A 22,218-nucleotide genomic window follows, 5' to 3' on the forward strand; every position below is an offset into this window, starting at 1 on the left:
TATGTCATATACAGATGCCCCTTGCCTGATGACCAAGTTCCATTCCCGCGACTAGGTCGTTAAATGAATTGGTCACTAAGTGAGGAATTGTATATAGTGTGCACATTACAATATTTAGAACAAAGAAATAGTCAAAGGAAACTGCAACTTGATGACTTTTTTATTTGCATACTCTTTCATGCAGTATCGTAATGTATGACAGAGCATAAAACTACCGTACTGTATGATAGAGTACAATCAACAAAAATTACAGTACCGTATAAACAAGGTATACTGTACCAAAGAAAAGATATTGGGACTCTATAAACAAGATGAACAGAACTATAAAAAAAATACACACAGGTCCTAAGTCTGAGCAGCAGGCTGTAACAGTGCACCTTGGTCATAAATCTGAACAGTTGTTAAATGGGTGGGTTGTTAAATGAGGAAAATCTATACTTGAAAAGTGCTAAGAGAGTAGATTTTTTAAAGCATTGCATAGTATTTATCAGTATTTACAAAAAAGAGTAGGTTTTTAACTGTCCTCACCACATAAAAAGTGTATGAGGTAATGCATGTGTTAATTAGTTTGATGTAGCCATTCCACAATGTATACATGTTTCAAAATATATATAATTTACAAAAGATATGTCAAGAAATAAAGGCTGTTTTCTTAGTTTTGCTCTCTCTACACACAAGAATACTGATTCTAACAGTAAAATAGGTCAGTTTTTAGAAGAACCTAACTTGGAACTTTAAAAAGATACCCAAGAAATGGATTGAGGATTACTAAACCTATAGTGTAGAATAGGAACCTTGTATGTTACGGTGTACAGCTGACTTGAACATGAGTGCGTGTGCGTGTGCATGTGCATGTGTGTGTTACTGGAGACTGAACCCAAGGTCTCCACATTGAACCACATCGCCAGCCTTTTTTAAAACTTTGAGATGGAGTCGCACTAGCTGGGCTCAAACTTTCAGTCCTCCTGCTTCAGCCTCCCATAGTGCTAGAACTATATGTAACTCTTAAGAACATAAGGTGCCGGGTGTGGTGGCTCATGCCTGTAATCCCAGCACTTGGGAGGCCGAAGCAGGAGGATCGCTGCACGTTCAAGACTAGCCCGGGCTACAAAGTGAGCTGAAGGCCAGCCTGAACTGCAGAGCGAGACTGTCTCAAAAAAGACAAAAACAGAAAAAAAGAACACAAGGCCTGTTTGGATGTGAATGTTGTACTCAGCTCCCTAGGGGAGGGGAGAAGCACCAATTCATGTGCCCGAGGGGTAATTTTGTTCTAAACCACTCTAATCCTTTCCTTGTAGTTCTAACTCACTGACTCATAGATCCCGCTGTGTCTCATACTGGGTTTGCTCCAGTGTGGACCTGCTGGGATGTCCTGTTTCAGAGCCCTTTCTGGAAATCCCCATCCTTGGAACCCTCACCTGCACTCTCAGCAAAAGACCTGCCACCTACATTCCCTGGAAACCCAGCTCTGGATTTTTGACAGTCTTCCTTGGGGCATTTAAGCCCATTTTAGAATATTTTCTTTGAAGTGGTGGAGGATTCCAAATAAACACTGGCGCATTTTTTAAGGCCTCCTAATCCACACCCTGATAAACCCTCAGCCTGGCCCTGTCACACCAGTCGGGTGGCATGAACAGGCCAGGCCCTATGGGTGGAGGAGAGGTGAAGTGATGCTCCCCCAAGTCTCCCCACACTGTGTGGGTTGGCAGTTTCTAAATCTCCCTATTGCACTTGTTGACGTTGTTCTGTGAGATTTATCTTGGGTTTGGTCTAAATTTTCTTTGATATAATTCTGTCTCTAGACTTCAAATTCTATCCTTGTTAGAAAACCTCAGTTGACCAACCCTCAGATCCTGACCAGTGCTCAAAGCAAGCTCCCTCTGGCCATCTTGCTAGCTGTATACCTCTTTACCTCTACCTGGCCTCAGACAGCAAACTTGCTGTCCTTACAGTGGCCTGTGCTCTTATGTGGATTTCTTCCAGTCTGCTGACATCTTGCCAAAGAGGAGAAACAAGCTCCTGGGTGCTTCTGCCTTTCCTAACACGTCTGCTTAGCTGTCATGGGTTGGAATCCTGCTGCCCAGGGATCTCAGAACACCCTTCAAACAATGACAGGTGTCAAGTACAGATGGAGAGAAATCCAGGCAGGAGGCTCAACACAACATACTGATGAAATGTGAGCCCCGATTTCACAACACCAGGCTGTGGGGACCACTCCAGCGAATGGTTAGCGATTAAGGCCCATGATTAGGCTCAGGCTTGGAAAGAGCACTGAATGTAGAATTAGAAGAGTGGAGGTAGGAGAAGGATGGGCTGCTCCACATGTTCCTTGTATAGCTAAAGCTGTATTAGTCATGGAAAAGAGAGAAAGGGCAGGGTGCCCCAGGTCTTCCTGAAATAGCTGTGTGACCTTAGCCAAATTACTTGGGCTTTCTGAACTTAATGTTTTTCATAAAATTAGAGAAAGAAAAAATTGCCATGCTTGAGGGTCAGGCAAAATGAAGCATAGGAAAACTCTAAGCTGTAATGAACATTTCTATGAGACAAAGAAAAACAAAGACAAGTCCAAAGTCTAAGCCTTTACCAAGGAAATTGGCTTCACCAGGTGCAATAGCACACAACTGAAATCCCAGCACTCAGGAGGCTGAGGCAGGAGGATTGCCATGAGTATGGGGCCAGCCTAGGCTACACAGTGAGTTCAAAGCCAGCCTGAACTACACAGGAAGACCCTTTCTCAACCTCTCTTCCAAATAGCCCATACTCACCTAAAACAACATATAATTAAGTCCCAACTTTGTCATACAGACAGCTCAGAGAGCCCAAAGAGGCCTGGAAGGGTCAGAGAAGGCTGTGAGGTCAGACAGGTGGATCATGAGGTGCCCATGGAAAGCTATGCAGTGTGGACAGGTAGGCAGTAGAGGGCAGAGGCAAGGAGAACCTCCACAAACAGTTATTTTCAATAGCCGTTGGCAAGCAGCTATCCAGTTGTCTTTTCACTGGACAAATATGAAGCATCTACTGTGCTCCGGCGCTGGAGATTCACCGGGCAAGGCAGACACAAAACAATGTGCTATGAAGCTGCACAAAATCCCTCCCATGCCAGCCTGAGGGGCCCAGCCCTGGTTCTCAGGCTCCACCAGTGCAGGGGATCCCACTTGCCTATGCCTGCTCTTTTCCCAGGGATCATCATACTGGTGAAATGTGAGCCCCAATTTCACACCACCAGGCTGTGGGGGCCCCACCACCAGTTTTCCTATGCTTCATCTTGTCTGACCCTCAAGCATGGCAAAACCCTGGGTTTTTACCTGGGAACCAGCACAGTAGCCTGTCTTTGTGTCACCCCAATCAGGGAAGCGGGGAGCTTGGCTTTGCCTCTGCCACAGGCATCAAGGGCCTCTGCGCGGGCTTTTGGCTGAGAGGAGCAGGGCCTCTCTGATTTGTTACTTTTCTGCAGCAAATATGTAATGATAACTCCAAGCACTGAATGAACTTGGCAGAAATGCCTGCTACTGGGAGTCTGGCAGCCCCACACACCCTAGTGGTCTGATGGGAACTGCAAAGTCACTCCTAGGCCTTCCTCTGGCGGCCTGGCCGTCTGAGGCCTTGAAACCTGAGGACAGGACAGGCCTGCTTTTGTTTACAGCCTCATGCTCCCACCAAGAGCTCCTTGAGGGCCCCTCATCTGCAAGTCTCTGGGGCCAAGCTCAATGCCAGGCACTTCCTTTACTGTTCAATTGCTAGCAAATGAGGAATAAGGAAGAGAATAACATAGTTTCCACAAGTATTCTGAGATACAAAGGTCCGAGGCAGAACACTTGTCAGTCATGAACAACAGCCTTAGGGATATATTCTGATCTGAGCAGCAGGGCAAGGATAGAATGCAAGAGGAATGACAGGGTACATGTCGTACATTATTGTTAGCTATAGTCATTCTACTGGATAAACAGCACACCAGAACTCTTTACTCCTATTTAACTGTCAACTAGTGTCTACTGATCAACCTTTCTATACCACCGCCACCTCTACTCGCCTGACCTCTAGTAGCCATCATTCTACTCTCAACTTGTATGAAACTGATGTTTTTAGATTTCCCATATTTCACATATGAGTGAGGTCAAGCAGTACTTTGCTTTCTGTACTGGCTTATTTCCCTTAACATAATAATCTCTAGTTCCATTCATGCTCTCACAAATGACAGGATTTCATGAATAGCGTTCTATTGTATACATGTACATTTTCTTTATCCACTGCAGCACTAGGTTGTTTCCATGTCTGGACTCTAATGAATACTGCTGCAGTGAGCACAGGAGCACAGATGTCCTTTTGGTGTACTAACTTCATTTCCTTTGATATATGTGCAGTAGTGGAATTGTTGGATCATATAATTTCTATGTTTTAACTGTTTGAGGAACCACCACATTATTTTCCATAATGGTTGTTTTAATTTCCATTTTCAACAATAGTATGCAGCATAGTATGCTACATCTTTGCCAGCACTTGATAGCTTTAAGTCTTTTTTGACAATGGCCATATTTATTGGGGTGAGATGGTATCTCCTTGTGGTTTTCATTTGCATTTTCCTGATGATTAGTGTGGTTTTCATTTGCATTTAATGATGGCAAGGTTGTTTTTTTTTTTTTTTTTTTTTTGAGCTGGCGGGGGTCATGGGGATTGAATCCAGGGCCTTCACACTGAGCTATACCCTCAACCCTTCTTTTATTTTTTATTTTGAGCCATGGTGCCCTGCTGATGTTGTGCATTTTCTTTCTTATATCTGAAGACAATCTGTTTGCCTTTTTGTGAAGAATGTCCACTTAGACCTATTACTCATGATGTTTTGTTTTGTTCTGGTTGGTTTGGTTTGATTTTTGTAGAGCTGGGATTGAACCCAGGGTCTTCACACTAAGTTACCTCCCCAGCTCCCCCTTTTAAATTTTCAAGGCAAGGTCTCACTAAATTTCCCTACCTGGGCTCAAACTTGTGATCCTCTTACCTCAGTTTTTCAGGTAGTTGCGGTGATAGGCATGTACCACTGTACCCAGCCTACTGCCCATTTTTAAATTTCATTATTTGTTTGTTGTTGCTATCGAGTTTTTGCTATTGTGTTCCTTATATATCAACCCTTTGTCAAATAGTTTGCAAGTATTTCTCCCCATAGTATAGATTATTTATGCACTCCGTTGTTTCCTTTGCTTTGCAGATTCTTAGTTTAGTGTAATCTAATTTATCTATTCTTGCTATTACTTCTTGTGCTTTTTGAGAACTTGTCCTAGGCATTTTTTGTAGTTATCATATTGATATTGCTTTCTACATTTCTTTTTCAGATACTTTGCTATTGGCCTAGCAGTGCTACTATTTTTGTATGTTGGTCTTTGTATCCTGAAACTTTGCCAAATTCATTTATTACTTTTAATAGCTCTTAGGATTTAGGGGAGTGGTTTATATTAATGTCATCTGCAAACAGTGACAATTTGACTTTTCCATTTCTGATGCCCTCAAGTATTTCTTTCTTTTACCTGATTACTCTAAGACTTCCAGGACTATATTGAATAAAAGTGATGGAAGTGGACATCCTTTACTTGTTCCAGATCTTAGAGAGAAAGCTTTCAGTTTTTCCCCATTCAGTATATATAATCTTAGCTGTTGGTTTATTTTAAATGGGCTTTATTATGGTAAGATACATACCTTCCATACCTGATTTACTTGGCATTTTTAAAAGGAAGGGATATTGAGTTTCACCAAATCCCTTTTCTGCCATAATTGGGATTTCCAATATAGTTTTTGTCCTTTATTCTGTTGATATGGTATCATGTTTATCAATTTGCATATATTGAACCATCCTTCATTCCTGAGATGAATCCCATTTGAATGTAGTGAATAATCTTTTTAATGTGCTGTTGCACTCAGTTTGCTAGCATCTTGCTGGAGATTTCTACATCTATGTTCATCAAAAATATTGGCCAGTAGTTTTCTTTTTTGTTGTTTCCTAATTTGGTTTTTGTATACAGTAATGCTGGCCTCAGAGAAAGTATTTGGAAGAATTTCTTCCTCTTCTATTTTTTTCAGTAATCTAAGGACAACTGATAGTCTCCTTTAAATGTATGGTAGAATTTGCCAGTGAACTCATCTGGTCCTGGGCTCTTCTTTAATCGGAGCCTTTTATTACTGATTCAATCTCATTACTTGTTGGTCTGTTCAGATTTTCTGTTTCTTCAGGATTTAGTCTTGGCAGGTGTATGTGTCTATAACTTTGCCCTTTCTTCCAAGTTATCAAATTCATTGCCCTATAGTTGTTTATAATAGTCTGTAAAGATCTTTTATATTTCTGCAATGTCAATTGTAATTTCTCCCATTTCATCTGTTATTTTATTATTAGAGGTTTTTCTCTTAGTCTAGTTAAGGACTTTTCATTTTATCTTTTTGAAGACCCAGCCTTTTGTTTTGATCTTTTATATTGTTTTTTATTCTCCATTTTATGTATTTCTCCTGTGACTTTTATTTCTTCTACTAATCTTGAATTTGGTTTGTCCTTGTTTTCTAGTATTTTAAGAAGTGATACACTTGAGATGTTTAAACTTTTTTATGTTAACATTGAGTGCTGTAAACTTCCTTCTTAGTACTGCTTTGGCTGTATCCTATAGGGGTTGGTATATTGTATCTCCATTTTCACTTGTTTCAAGAAATTTTTAAATTTCTTGATTTTCCTTGATGCATTGGTGTTTCAAAAGTTAGTTGTGTAATTTCTATGTATGTGTATAATTTCCAAAAAAGGGGCTTTGTTTGTTTGTTTTTGCAGTGCTAAGGACTGAACTCAGTGCCTTTGCAATGAGCTATATTCCCACTTTTTTTATTTTGAGACAGTCTAAGTCATTAATTTGCCCAGACTGGCCTCAAATGTGTGATCTTCCTAGCTCAGCTCTTAAAGCATTTGGATTATAAGCATGTACCACCATACCCAGCAGTTTTTCTTATTGATTTCTAATGGTCAGAAAAGCTGGTTGATATTTAAATTTTTAAGAATTTATTGATATTTATTTTGTGCCCTATCATATGATCTCCCCTAGAGAAGATTCCATATGCTGATGAGAAAAATGTGTATTAGGAAGCTATTGGATGGTGTGTCTCTGTAGAATTTTGTTAGGTTAATTTGTTCTAGGGTGCAATTTAACTCTGCTTTTCTTTTGCTGATTTTCTGTCTGGATGATCTGTCTAATACTGAAAGCAAGACATTAAAGTCCCTAGTTAATCTTGTATTGGAATCTATCTCTCCCTTTAAGTCTATTAATATTTGTTTTATATACTAGCAAATATCTATTAATATTTGTTTTATATGCTGTAATATTGGGTGCATATGTATTTTGAACTGTTATTTTTTCCTGTTTAACACTCTTTTGTCATTATATGATGACTTTTGTCTCTTTTTACTGCTTTTCATTTAAATATAATAAAAGTATGGCTACTCCTTTCTTCTGGATTTGCATGAAATATCTTACCCTATCCTTCCACTTTCAGTCTATGTGTGTCCTTAGAAGTGTTCCTGAAAACAACATATAGTTAGATCTTATTTTTTCATCCATTCAGTCACTCTGTCATTTAACTGGAGAATGTAATCCATGTACATTCAAGATAATTATGGATAGGTAAGGTCTTATCACAGCCATTGTGTAACTTATTTTATAGTTTTGTTGTAGTTCTTCTCATAGTCTTCCTTTGTCATTAAGTGATTTACTGTAGCAGTGTGTTTTGATTCCTTGTATAGAATTTTTGGTTTTTCTACTATAGATCTTTATTATGTTATTACCATAAAGCTTACAAAAACATTTGGTCTTAATAAGCTATCTCAAAATAATACCAATTTAATATTGATCATAAAGCTATGTAAAGAAACCAAAAAATAAAAAGAGATGAGGAATACTAGTACATACTCTATATTTGCACTCCAATCCTTCCTATTCTTTTCATTGTTTTTTACAGTACTGGGCATTAAACCCAGGGCCTTTACATTGTGCTACATCCCCAGCACAATATAAATGTTCTACTTTGAAACAAGGTCTTGCTGAGTCACTAAATTGCCCAGGCTGGGCTCAAACTTGCCATCTGTCTGCCTGAACCTCCTAGAGTGCTAGCATTAGAAGCATGTGCCACTACACCCAGCTGTTTTGCTTGCTTTTAATTGTTTCCATCTCTAACTTTCTGTTGTACTGAAACATTGTATTGTTGTATTAAAACATTGTATTGTTGCGCTGGGGATTTAACTCAGCGGCACAGTGCCTGCCTGGCAAGTGCAAGGTAATGAGTTTGATTCCCAGTACCGGGAATAAAAAACCAAAAACATTGTATTGTTGTATTCAAACGCTAAGTATTGAAAAGTTGAATACTGAAACGTTTCTTTGTTTTTTTCAAGACTGTTGAGTTTTTCTTAAATTCTGCATCATAGAGGTCTCCAAGCTGATTACTATCACTTCCCGGCACTGTATTTTGAATTTAGGTGAGGTCATGGTTTCCTGAAAGTTCTTGATTCTTGGTGTGTGACATCATCTGGGCACTGGAAAGTGAGGCATTTATTCTAATTTTCCTAATCTGGCTTTGTCTATGCCTGCCTTTCCAGAAATTCTCAGCAGGTTGCTTATTATCTCTGAGCCTATAGTCACTCCCAGCACCCAAGTCCAAATTTGCCAGGAATTTGTTGGTAGTGTAGTGTCATTGTTTCAGTACCAGAGGGCAATTCAAGTCCAAGTTTGTCCCAAATACTCTGTTGATGTATCATTCAGGAGAAAAATAATAGAAGGAGAGTACCTAGAATAGAGTAGTCTATGCCCACGAAGCTGCCTCTGCGGTTTGACTCAGATGCCTCATCCACCGTTATACGCATGCAGTCATGCACTATGGGATTCTCCTCAACGCTGTGCAGAGTCACTGAATGACCTGCCTCAGGCCCCTATATTACACCCATAGCCGAGCTGTCACACCTGATCGCACAGCCTGGCACAACTCTGGGGTACGACCAACACCCCCATTACTATGGGTTGCCTATTGCTGAGATGGACTTGCGGCCCAAGACTGCTGCACCCAGACACAAGTGATGCTAGCTGCAATGAAGTCCATTGGGCCTGTGTCTTCTCCCAACTCAAGAGCTTTTCTAGAGTCTCTGTCGCAGGCAGGCCTAGAGATGGGGGCCATTAGGATCTGCCCAGTGTTGCGTTTTACCAGCTCAACACTGAGTTCTAGAGTAAAGTCTTATGCTTACTATTCTGCCCTACAACCCAGTGAAAGGGCACAAGGTTGGGGCAGCTACGGTAAACACAGTCCTTTGGCCACCTAGGCTGACACTAAGTTGGGTCATGTTTGAGTCTCAGAGCTGCAAGGACCAGATAGTCCCGTAAAGTACCAGGGCCCATGGTAGTGATGCAGGCTGAAACACAGTCCATCCCAAGGGTACAAGTCCTTGCTTGATGCTGGGGCAGGTCTAAAACTTCATTTGCAACACTGGCCTGGCAGCAGCTGTGTTGCCCAACATGGGAGATGGATGACAGAGACATTCCCTTGGCCCTTCAGGCTTGCACTAAGCTAGATCACTGACTCATGCCTGAGTGTCACAGCCATAGGGTCCTGGTCAGTCTGTAGGGGATGGGAGTAGTGTGCCGTGAGGCTTTCCAAGGCTCTATATGACACTGCAGAAACACACAGGTCTCTGTGTGATGCTGAAGCCAGTCTGTGAATGGACCTGCCTCAGGCCCCTATGTTACAGGGCTTCATCCGTGAACCCTGGCTTGTGTATGAGGCCTTCAGTTTCTACTGAATGCTAGGTTTGGCAGTGGACTCCATGACAAAGCCTGGTGCTAGCTTTCCTGCTCTGCTCCCCAGCAGGTACAGTCTTGCTACGTGCTCTGCCTCCAGAGGTTGAAGGACAGGTGATGGAGGCTGTCAGCCACAAAGGCTAACACAGTTCCAGCAACTCAGTCCCTGGGTACTGGCCTGGTGGGAGGAGTTGTGCAGTTCTTCCTAGCATTGAGTTTCACTGTAGTGGGCCTAATACTGGGTTGCAAGTCAGGCCTGGTCTTAATTCTCTTTCCCTTCCCCAAGTGGAAGATGTCTCTACATCTTGGGTAGGTTGGAGCTATGAGGAAAGTGGCATAAGTGCCTCTTTTCTACCTGCCTTCAATATTTTTTTCTTTCTTTCTTTCATTTTATTACACTAAAAATAGGTACTTGGTCTCTCACCTGATTTCCTTAGCTCTTGTGAAGGTACTTTGTGAAGGCATGAATAGATGTTCAAGTGGGTACATCTATGGGGAGACCTCACCAGATTATCCTACTCAGCTACTTTCTCCATCTCTTTTATTTTCTTGTTAGCCTTTGGGGTTGCCCCATTTGTAAACCTCCTGCCCATGGCTCATTATTACACGGATGTCCCTGCATCTTGTTAATTTGCAAAAATGCCTTGTGCCTCCTAGAGAAGCCCTTTTCTCAAACAGTGCATACCTGTGTGCTACTATTACTATCCATCTAGGGCAAAGACTCATGTAGTGACCAACTCCTCCCAACCTGGGAGTCAGGGCTTGGTAATGAGCACAATTAAAGTCAAAGTACAGATATACTTTTCCTCTCTTACTCTCTGCCAGACTTGCCTGAGGACTGCAGCCCAGGAAGACAGGTAATGAGGAAAAAGGTTTCTCTTCTCGGGAGCTGCTAACCTGGTGTGTCAATTTCACAAGTTAATAAATGATTAGAGAAAGCTTAATTGCTTCAGATAAAACTTGAGATCAGCCAGTGCTTAAGCTCCACTCAATTAACTTATGTTCCTAAGGGGGCTGAGCGAAGAGCAGGGGGCAGTGCTCCTTAATTACATGTGCTGATACTAGCTGTGGCTGGCATTTCCTGCCAGCATTCACCCAGGCAGTGAGGTGGGGTGACTCTACTGCCTAGAGTTGGACGTTTCTGAAGGCTAGGGGCACTCCGGAGAAAACAAAGGATTCCTGGCCTAATAGAGGGGAAAAGATTTTATCAAGGTGGCTTTTAAAGTCCCTTTCCAGCCTCTACTACAAGACAACCTATAAGGTCCTCTCATCCTGACCTCTTTATTGGCTTGATCCCTTCAGGCTAATGTACCTTAGGCTCTTCCAAGACTTCCCTCTTCCTCCTGACTCGGCCCATTTGCCCCAAGGACTCAGAACCTAAAGCTCATCTTGTCCTGGGCAACAAATGATGCTACAGGCTCTGCAAAGTCACCACCATCCCACGGCACTACCCCTGCTGCCTAGAGACTGAAATCCTCCTAAAGGCCTTCCTTATGGCATCATTTCCCAAAAGGGCCAGATGGTTAAAGTTCAAGCCTGGTAAACAATACAGATTCCTGAGCCCCACCACTGTAGGCGCTGGTCAAGAGATCTGCAGTCTCTGCTTTTTAACTTGTGCATCAGGTCATTGTTCCCCCTGAGCCAATTTTACCTCAAAGAATACCTTGGCTTCTAGTGAAGTAGCTGTAAACCTCCTGGAAGGAGAAACAGGAGCCCTGGAGTCAGGATGCTGCATTCCCAGTGCTTCACAGGCTCCATCTCTGACTTGCTGTTACAGCAAGGGTTGCTGTGACAACCTGTCCTCTTCCATAAGAAAATAAAAGCACTGGGCCAGATATCTTTAGAGTCCTTACATTTCCATGGTTGTTTTTCTGGAAGTAACTGATACATTAAACCAGCATGTTGCATGGTTTGTGCTTAAAAAACCTTTGCCCCCATCCCTTTATTTGAAAATGTGTTCAGTGGGAGAAATCCCCTGCCATACAAAAAAATTTGGGTCAGCCACACGGCTTTGTTTTGAATTTGTTCTTAGGTGATAGTTACTCTTTTTTTTTTTTTTTTTTTTTTTTTTTAATACTGGGAATCAAACTTAGGACCTTGCATTTGCCAGGCACACACTGGGATGCTGAACTACATCCCCGGCCCAATTGTCACTCTTACAGTTAAATTATACAAGCAGTTTAAACTCAGAAATTAGAATTCTAATCATGACTAATTATCAATACACACCCAATCAGGCAGTGTTACTCTTCTGCTTTCCTCTGGGTTGGATCTGGTTCAGGCTGGAAACGCTTGGAAGGTGAGCCACATGCATTCCTCTGCTGTTTGTATTCCCCTTATTTTCCCTTCCATCCCCAGACCTCAAAGCTGTTTTACTTCCTGCCATGATAGACATTGTGGTTTCTTATTGGTTAGAGGTCTGGGAGGAACTGAAACTAGCTCTTGCTTTTGTGAATTTGTGTGTGCTGGGGCGGGGGGGGGGGTCCTCCTCAAATTCTCTTCTGAAGCACACCATTCTTTGTAACACCTTTCTCAACCCCTGTGCATCAGGGGGCCACCTCCAGCCTCTTCTTACTGTTGGCACCACTAGATGGTCCTCGAGACAGTTTGGTCAGCCCATGGCCCTTTCCCCCTTGGGGGTTGGAGGAGGGATCCACAGCTCTGCAACAGCTCTTGCTCACCAAATCATCGCCACATGATTGACCCACCTATATTTTATGGGAGGAAGGGAATCCTGAAACAGATGTTCTTAACTTTCCAACTGTGCAGTTTGCACATAGCTCTGGGGAGGAGGGCCCTGTCTTAAATTCTCATTAGTCTTCTGACTTGTAACTTTTCGTATCTCATAATCTGGATAGGAAGAGCCCTGCTCTAATGTCCATTCTCACAGCACTACAGTTCAATGAGAGTAACAGCATCTTCGAAAAGAGGAAGCCTGGGCACCTGGAGCACAGGAGCCAGAAGCCAGGAGCCAGCAAAGGCCTAGATGGAGAAGGACGGTGAATATGCAGACCGGACCACATGATAGATCACCTGCTTCCTTCACAACCCCTCCTGAGCTCTGCACTTGAGACCTGCTGGCCCCAGAAGCACCCTAATTCTTAAGGCACTAATGTCTGTCCTTTGACCTGCAGCTTTGGCTGAGGCAGAGAATCTCAAGGGGGTCAGCCCTGTTCTTTCAAAAGATGGCTCTGTGGGTGTGGTCAATGACCAGGTCCCCTCCCAATACAAACAGCGAGGGTCTTCTCCTCAGGACATCACATGGTGTCCTGCCCTCCTCCCCAACCCCATGTACAGCCGAGGCTCTCTTCTAAATAATAGTGGATGGATACTGAAGGGATATTAAAGAGACTCCATAATTAGCTGACACTGGCTTCCTAGATGTCTCAGTGGTGTCCTGCCTCCCCTTCTTCTATCAGCAAGTCAACCTGAACTTAATCATCTGACCATCCAGTTGGCACGTGTGGCCTGAAGGAAGTCAGGATATCAGATAAAGGAGTGTGTGACTCTGAGCCCTGGAAGAAAATAACAGGCCCAGTGATCAGTGGAGAAAGGGATGGGAAAGAGATACACGGGGCCAGTCATGCAGGCAACCAAGGATGATCCGAACTCTCCAGTGGAGTGTGGAGAGGAAGATGGGCTCCCTTTCCACCGAGCCTCTGTGCTCTAGGTCAGAATGCTGCTGCTGCATTAGGCAAGGGTTCCAAACAGCAGCGCTGCGGCAAAGAGACAAGGATGGGAACAGATGTGACCTTACAAGTCTCTCCCTAGGTTCTTCAACCGGCAGCTTAGAGGCCAACACAACCAGACAGTACAAGAAGCAAAAAAGTCCTTTGGAAACCATCCTAGAGTTCTGAAGTCACACTTGCTGCCTCCTCCAGCTCCAGCCTGTCCTCCATATCCGGCTCCCACTGACCTTCTCCTACTTTCTCTGGCAGGGACTGATGCCCTTGGCCATGATGCACCCCCAACTGCTATCTGCTCAGGCGCAGCCTGCGTGACTGAGCCACCGCTGCTCCAGCTGTTTCACGTAAGTATAAGGCAGGGCCTAACCGACTCTCCCGTAGAAGAAGGTGTCTGGGCCCAGAGCAGGGAAGAAGCAGGGTGGAGAGGGAGCTTCAGAAAGTCCTGGCCACAGAGGGCAGATTTGCTCCCTTGAGCCACCCAACCCCCTGACCTGGGCACCATTAAGTCACTCTGCCTCAGACCTTCTAGGACCTTGGTGGGAACACAAGGATCCCTTTCTCCTCAAAAAGCTCAAGCAGAGGCAGCATGTATGATAGGAACTCCTAAGCACTGGCCCTGGGCTCCTGGCTCAGACATTTGCTTTCCTATGACTATAGGCAGGTCCCTTAATGGTCTGGCCTCCTCCGCTGTGTTGCAGGGTTTATGTGTATTGAATAAGAACAATGACAGTGGACACAAGGTTCAGGTGTATTACTTACCTCTTGCTACATAACAAATTGAGCAGCTTGAACACACTGATCATCTCAGAGTTTCTGTGGGTCAGGAATCCCAGCATGGGGAGCAGAGTCCACTGCTTCAGGGTCTGTCATGGACTACAGTCAAGGTTTGGACTGAGGATGCAGTTTCATGGAAAAATTCAACCGGATGGATGAGAAATAGATTTGCTTCCACTCTCACGTTACTGTTCAGATCCTTCTGAGTCACTGAACTGAGGACCTCTGTTCCCAGCTGGTGACTGGCCACAGACAACCCTCAACTGCTGGTTACAGGGGACTCCACAATATGACAGCCTGCTGCATTAAAGCCAGCAAGAGAGTTAGCTAGCAAGAGGGAAGGCAGAATCATGTATCTGTTCACAGAAGTGACCTCCCATTACTTGTGCTGTATTCTATCAGTTAGAATATATGCACAGGTCGTACACTCAAGGAGAGAGGCGTATACAGGGGATGACTGCCAGGAAGTGGAGATCACTGGGGCCCATCTGATCACTGCCCACCACAGGTGGGATAACAATTGGAAAGACTTTGTAAACTGTAAGATGCTGTTCAGGTTTAGAAAGTTACTGTCATCCTTTGTATCTAATTGCAAAGAGAAAATCAGCCACTTGAAATAATAGTGTGTCCCAAAATGTGAGAATTTAAATACTATTAGTGCGGAGCCCTCAGGACAAGACATTTTATGTGCACTTTCATGTGCACCTTTCTGGCTTATGATCTTAAAACCAGACTTAAGCAGCTATGAAGCAGCTTCTCCACTGGGCCTTCTTTTTCTCCACAAACAGCTACGTTTTGTAAGGATTTTTAAAGTTTATCAGAGGCACTCTCTCACACATTTCAGTTTCTCCTCACACTCATATTTGCACACTGACTTTTTCGTTAATATCAATTTTAGAAGGGCAGAAGGGCAGTTTCTCGGACGGGGTGACCACTGAGTGGCACAATGAGCTTGAAGCTGAGCCTTAAGCCCTCTGCACTGCCATGCCACCCACTTCCAGGCCACTGCTGCGGCAGAGCCACTGTGGGCCTGAAAGGAAGCTGGACACAGAAGGCAGGGAAGAAGGAGGTATGCGCAGATGGCTTCTCCATAATTCTTTGTCCTCCAAAACAGCCTGGGAGAAGTAAAGGGGTAGCTTTGATATTCTGGTGTATAGGCCCAAGCATATGAAGATGCTTGTTCGTAGCATAACTAAACAGTAGCCTGGACTGAGTTCCCTTTGGTTAGTACTACTGTATACCTTTTGCCATGTACAGTGCTCCCCATCCCTTTGAAAACATCTTATTTATTTTGCTCTGTAACCTGAAATGAATAGGAAAACAAGTTTTAAACCACGCCACATTAACTTATTTCTGGCATTACACATTAGCCTAGGATATTACAGGAACACCACTGTTATATAATTTATGCTTTATAATACAGGCCTTTCTAAATATGTGCTTATTATATTTTGAATGCTTCCAATATACTTGCTGTAGTTCCAAAAAGGACATGCAAACCAGTCTGTCTACTTCATGGACATTTAATAGTGACAGCTTCCATCTGGAAGGTAATGCATTTTCTCCCAACATTTTAAAATTGCTGTTTTTTTGCCAAATACAGACCTATTAACAGTTGGAGAGCTCCTTATATACCTTGAGGGAAAGCACCCTCTATGCAAAACAACTACACAAAACATCTCCAGCATGCTCTGAAGGTGAATATATACCTCAGTTGATCTTGTGCATTTAACCTTATCTTTTTAATTTTAAATTCTAACTTTTGAAACGTGGTTGTGCTCTGCTCGAAGAGGTTGGATATACTGCTTATGTGTTTGCCCACTTGCCCAGTAAATTACATCTGCACTGGTATATGTATACACAACACCTTCCGACCGTAAAATAAAATAATGGAAGTTAAAACAGGCTGGGCACATCCCAGAGGCATAGGACAGGTCACTGCTGTCCACACAGCTGCAGGTCATGCCACAGGCCACCCTACACCCTAAGTAGACCACAAGTGAGCTTGCAGGGAAGTGAGAAATAATGAAGTGTTGTTGGAATGAAGTTACATAAAACGTTGCTCACCTGAGATTCATTTTCCTTCCACCAGATGCCCCAGAGAACCCCAAAGCATGACCCACCGTACATCTAGGCAAAGTCAAACCCGTCTTAACAGAAATGCATAGTTAAATTTGTAGGCTAGATTGAGCTGAGAGATACGATTTGCTGCCTCCTCGTGGTCAATCAGAGTCATAACATGCTGCACCGTGAAATAAATGACTACCAACTTTTTTGTTAAGTATCTCCTGTGCGTCAGGGTATAATATATAATACTACTAGGGGAACAAGGAAACAGCATAAGACAGAACGCCTGTTTTCAAAGGATTTATCATTGAGTCAAGTCGAAGATATTCCCACATAAAAAGTTCACTAGGATCCCACTAAACCAGGATTTGAAGAGTGGAACATGAAAAGGTATTACCAGAGTCAGAATTGGGAAAGAGCATCAGGGACGGGGCCATCAGAGGAGGTTTCTCAAGCCTTTAAGGATGGGTTGGACATGAACAGGTGGAGAAAAAGAGATCATGTGCTCTCCTGCAAAAGCCCCTCAAGAACTCCCATCTTCCAAAGAGTTAAATCCAATTCCTTGTCCTGTCTATTAGACTCTCCAGCTTCACGCCAACCCGACTTGTCCCAGCACTTCCAGATTCCTTACAGTTCTGGAAACCTACCCACCCATGAGCCCTCCTCACCTTGTCTCCTACCCAGGTGGCAGGATTCAGCTCAAATGTGACACCTTCTATAGAACGTCTCCCCCAGCAATTAGTTGCCCTTGCTCAGTGTCCCCATGCCCCTGGCCTGTGATGTGGCCCATGCATGTCTTACATAGTTCATAGGGTATGCTGAATGCCTTTTCATCACTAAGCTGTAAGCTTCCTAAGAACTGGAACAGAAGCTTTACATAGGAAACAAGGAAAGATGAGGAGAGAAAGATAAATTGGTAGTGAGCATGCCAGGGCAGTGAGGGAGGGTGAAGTCTTCAAAGCTGTGTCTGAAAGTTGTGTCCACACGAATGTATACCACATGAATGTATCTAGGAAGGCACTGGAACATACAGAGGCATGTGGACGTGATGAAAAGCCAAACCTTGGTGGAGGGAAGGGTGAGCAACTAGGGGAACATCCTATGACCTGGTTAAGCTAATGTGCAAATGAGTAATCTGAGACCTTGCTAAAATGCAGGCTCTGAGTCATTAGGCTAGTGGTGGACCCCGAGATGCCATGTTTCTAGCAGACCTAAGGGATGCCCATGTTACTAGTCCACAGAGCACATGGGAGCAGCAAGGTTGCACAATAGTGAATTAGGATCAGTGCCACTGGGTAGATGGGGCCCTCTAGCAGCACAGTGATGGGCAGGTGGTATCTCTGGGTGAAGGAAAATGTGCCCCTTCCACCAGGTGAACACACATGGTGCACAGCTTGATGAGTAGGCTACAGCTGAGGTCCAGCTCCCACTTGCCATATGAGGAATGAACGCCATGTAAAGCCCTTCAGGGCAGCTCATTAGAACCACCAGACAGATAGCTTAGAGCTGGGTTGCCCATCTAGAGAGCAGAGTGATGCCTTTAGCCCACCTTAATTGACTTTGAGGTTGAGTGGGACATCCAAATGAGATATCCATCCAGGAGCACTTGAGGACACAGCTGGAGTCTTAGATTCAGACCCTATAGACTTACTGATGAGGAAAGCTACATGGGAGCGGGCTGGAGATTAACGAATGAACCCTGAAGGCCTTTTTTAGCAGGTAACACTCTCCTCCCAGCACCTTTGTCTCTGTCTCCCAGGCCATTGTTCCTTGTACTGAATATAAGTATTCACAGTCATTCTTCCATCCTCAAGATGCCAAGTCTACTCTGCCCTTTCCTTGGTCCCCATGTGTCTGAAAGGCTCAGAAATCCCCTTTCACTGACCCGGATAGCCTCACACCCAGAGCTTGCCTCTGTCCTATTCATTCAGCCCTATCAACCAGAAATAGTATCCCCAGCCTGGCCACAGCCTTCAGGAGCCAGGATGCTATTTTCCATGAAGATTTGAAGGAGAGAGACACCACTAAAAGGAACACGTGTGTGCTAGGTCAGAAGCAGGCAAACTTCTGAGTTTTGGGTCCTGTGCCCTGTGGCTGGGGTCAAAGGCTCAGGGACCATTGGTGTTTATGCCCAGGAGCATGGATTTTGGGAGGAACCAGGCTGGGTGGAATACCAGCCAAATTCATCGAAGTCTCAGTTCTGTGTAGAATAATTTGTGGCTATCCCAAAAGATTACGTGAGGATTCATGAGAGAACACAGGGATAGGAGTGCTAGCACAATAGCTCACACAGGTGAAGCCCTAGGTCCACAGAGGCTAGCATTCTAGTACAGTCATGCCTCGGCTCACGAACTTAATTTTTTCCATGATTCTGGTCGCAAACTGAATTGGATGAGAACCCAATCAAATTCATCGGTTAAGTTCAATGTTGATCTTATGTGGAAATTTGGTTCAGTTCTCATCCAATTCAGTTTGACCAGAATCATGGAAAGAATGAAGTCTTGAACAGAGGTCCCACTGTAGTCTCTGTCTTGGACCCACGGGATGGGGGAGGACAAGACAGATGTAAGGAGAGAGGAAAGACTGAGAAGAGGACTAAGGGAGAAAAGCAGCAAGAACCTTTGACACTAGACAGAAACAGGGAGCAGAATTAGCACTCTGCCTCCTCTCTTCTCTGACTCCACTCTGGCCTAGGCTGGCCCCAGCCCCAGCCAGTCCTGTCTTCAGCAAGCACCTCGTGGTCAGAGCCCTCCCAGCTCCTGCTCCTCTCAGGTCCCCCTACTCCACCTGCACCGAGAGTTCTCACGACTGACTGCTCCTCACCTCTCCACATATATCTTTGCAGAGTTTGATGGGGCGTCGGGCGGATGACAGCGGGAACAGTTGTGATCACTGGCGGAATCCTAGCTACGGTGATCCTCCTCTGCATCATCGCTGTCCTGTGCTACTGTAGGCTCCAGGTGAGTTCCCTAGGCCTGTAGCCAGAGGCTGCCAGGCTACCAGCAAACCCCTTCTTCATTATGGGGGGAGGAACTGGGGACTCACTTTGGGGCCTGCACAGCCCAAAGCCACAGAAGATGGGAGGTTTAAATCAAGGAGTTGAGGGTGGTCAGAAGAAAGCTATGCATCTCCCATTCACCCGGTACCTTTGGGACACTCAGAAAATACACCTGGAAGATACTAGGTCTTGTGTTCACCTCTGAGGTTTTAGGAGTGGTGGAAAGGCCACCATTCTGGGGAGACGCTGAAAGTTGCTTCCAACAGCCCCCAGCCCTGTTCTCAATATGATGTGCATGTTCCGCTTCCTAGTCTCCCTCCAGCATGGCCTGGAATTAGTTCACTAAGAAATAGGGAGGTAAGAAAAGGTGAAGTATTGGCCTTGCAAAGATAGGAGTATGTGCTTGGGGAACATAGAGCTCTGGTGTTTAGTTTTATCCCCAGCACCAACGAAGAGTCCAGAACAAGATATTCCATGGACCAAAGGGTATGGATAACTGTATCTGTGCAACTGAAAAGTACACTAGAGCCAGGGGCAGGGAAGCATTCACACTCTCAGTCTCTCTGTCTCCTCTCCCAGTACTACTGCTGCAAGAAGAGCACTGAGGATGCAGATGAGGAGGAGGAGGAGGAAGAGGAGGAGCACGACCTTTCAGTCCATCCCAGAGGCCCCACCTGCAATGCCTGCACTTCGCAAGCCCTGGACGGCAGAGGTAGCCTGGCGCCTCTCACCAGCGAGCCCTGTAGCCAGCCATGCGGGGTGGCAGGGAGCCACTGCACCACCTGTTCTCCATATCGCTCCCCTTTTTACATACGGACAGCTGACATGGTGCCCAATGGGGGTGGAGGTGAGAGGCTCTCCTTTGCTCCCACATACTACAAAGAGGGGGGACCACCCTCCCTCAAATTGGCAGTGCCCCAGAGTTACCCGGTGACTTGGCCAGGCTCTGGGCGTGAGGCCTTCACCAATCCAAGGGCTATTAGTACAGACGTGTAACCACTGCACCCCCCGACCTGCACACACACCGACACTGCTGCCCCAGCAGGAGCCATGGGGACAGTGGATGACCCTCCAACAGCCCCACAAGGACTAACTCAGTTTCTTTGGTTTTTCTTGCTCCATAGCAGAGGGTTCACCAAGATTTGAGCTGTTGAATGCATGGAGAACCAGGGTCGGGGCTGGCTCCAACCCAGAGCCCATAGGTGGAGGCTGATTTATTGACTGATTTTGCAACTGCACCAGTTTCTCTGTTGGGACTTTCCTCCAACAGCCCTAGTGCCACCACAACCCCTTCCAGGAAGCCCCAAACCCTGACTTTGCAGGGCTATGAAAAGAAGCACCAGGGAAAGCTAAGCAAAGGCTCCGGAGAGGGAGATGAAGTGGCCGTGCCTAGAAGAAAAGGGGACAAAGGGCTCAGAGAAAAGTGAGGGCTACATATTTTAGAATTTGAGATGAGAGGCCAAGGTATGTAAAAAGTACTTCCATGGGACTTGCTTGCTAAAACATGTCCAAGACCTAATTTACAATTTAGCTTTTTACTTTGGTTATCAGTATTATCACTGTGGCTGCACCAACAGGGGTATTGATTACTGAACACAGCCTATTTGCATCTGCTCCCTTGTCATGAACATACCAAGTTGACTTTAGAAAGGCCATGGTGCATGGTTGTCAGGGGGACTGCATCAAAAATCATCTTGTCTCCTCCAAATCCTTTTCTTCCCTGACTTAGGAATCAGCTGTCCCCTGCTAGAGAAGCTTTTTAAAGTTTTGTTATTAGAGTTCCGGAAGCATAGCTAAGGAGGTCTTGCTGATTGTCTCGGGCCCTGGTCCATTATGATTAGTGCATTCCCATTCCCAGGCATGTGTACATACACATAAATCAATCACCAGGCTTTGCCATTTTCAGGAGCTGCAGAGAGTGGAAGGGTCCAGGGGTAACAACTAGAAAGAAAAATCTGACCTCCAAGCAGTAAGAACAAAAGGTGGTTAAGGTGGTAAATCACCATGACAACCAGCCAGCTGGTACAGGAAGAGCCTGGCATCTCCATGGGCAATACTGCAGTGGTTGAAGCTGCCCAAATAAGCTCCTGTAGAGACTGGTGCTCTACTTAAGCATCCACCTGTGACTGTGGGGCAGAACCCACTTCACCACACTGGGACCAACAGCCCTCACTCCTAAGTACAGGGGAGGGGGGATCCTGAGGGTTGGATGTGTCTCAGCAGTTAGATTTCAAGCTTTTGCTTTCCCTTGGCCACGCACTCCCCAGTCTCCAGTGGTGAACTCTTTATTGCTGTCTTACTCTAGTCCCAATTCCTGCTTATAACCCAGCAGTGGCCTTATGCTTTATAAGTATGCTTGACGAGTTTTCAGATGCCTTTGCAGTGAAATATGGCTGCTCCCCCCTTCTAAGGCATAGCTGACCCCCACCCCACCCCACTCCTGAGTCACTAAATGTTGCAGAGGATGGCACAGGGAAGGGGTTGGGCTTTTTGCCAAAATCTTGATTTTGCATTTAACAAAAGGTAGAGAGCAGCTGAGAGAGTAGGACAGAGAAGGGGAATGCTCACCTTTCACATCACTCTTGGGTCCTAGAATTAATGGACAATGAGTTGAGAAGCAGAAGACTTGAGTTCTGGTCACATTTTGGTCACTCATTAGCTCTAGAACAAGTCCCTTATCTTCTCTGACTCAACTTTCGCTAGGGAAAACAGGCTTGCCCAGGTGGACTCTAACGGTTTTTAGTCCTTCAGGAAGTGAGGATCTCCTAAAAGGATCTGCCAGCCAGGCCATTCCCTTTCACCCTCATCTTGGCAGGTGCTGGTACTCCCAGGTGTCTGATCCTGTGTACGTGCATGTTTGCTGAGGAATGAAAGACTGCAAAAAAAAAAAAAAAAA

General features: G+C 44.8%; 1 protein-coding gene across 2 annotated transcripts in view; it reads left to right on the forward strand.

Annotated features, from left to right (window-relative positions):
* Fam163a (family with sequence similarity 163, member A) overlaps nt 1-22,218 on the forward strand; it is a 60,427-nt gene extending 38,209 nt beyond the window's left edge. The window contains exons 2-4 of one of the 2 annotated variants that reach the window (XM_005374963.2): nt 13,736-13,827; nt 19,170-19,284; nt 19,902-22,218. In XM_005374963.2, coding sequence (XP_005375020.1) covers nt 19,192-19,284; nt 19,902-20,318 — 510 coding nt within the window. In that variant the 5' untranslated portion in view covers nt 13,736-13,827; nt 19,170-19,191 and the 3' untranslated portion in view covers nt 20,319-22,218. Of the gene's footprint in view, nt 1-13,306; nt 13,828-19,169; nt 19,285-19,901 lie in introns of those variants that run through there. The other variant, XM_013521228.1, reaches the window with a different exon arrangement.

This window comes from Chinchilla lanigera, unplaced genomic scaffold (genome assembly GCF_000276665.1).
Source record: "Chinchilla lanigera isolate Chin_1 unplaced genomic scaffold, ChiLan1.0 scaffold00005, whole genome shotgun sequence".
NCBI classification, from domain to species: domain Eukaryota; kingdom Metazoa; phylum Chordata; class Mammalia; order Rodentia; family Chinchillidae; genus Chinchilla; species Chinchilla lanigera.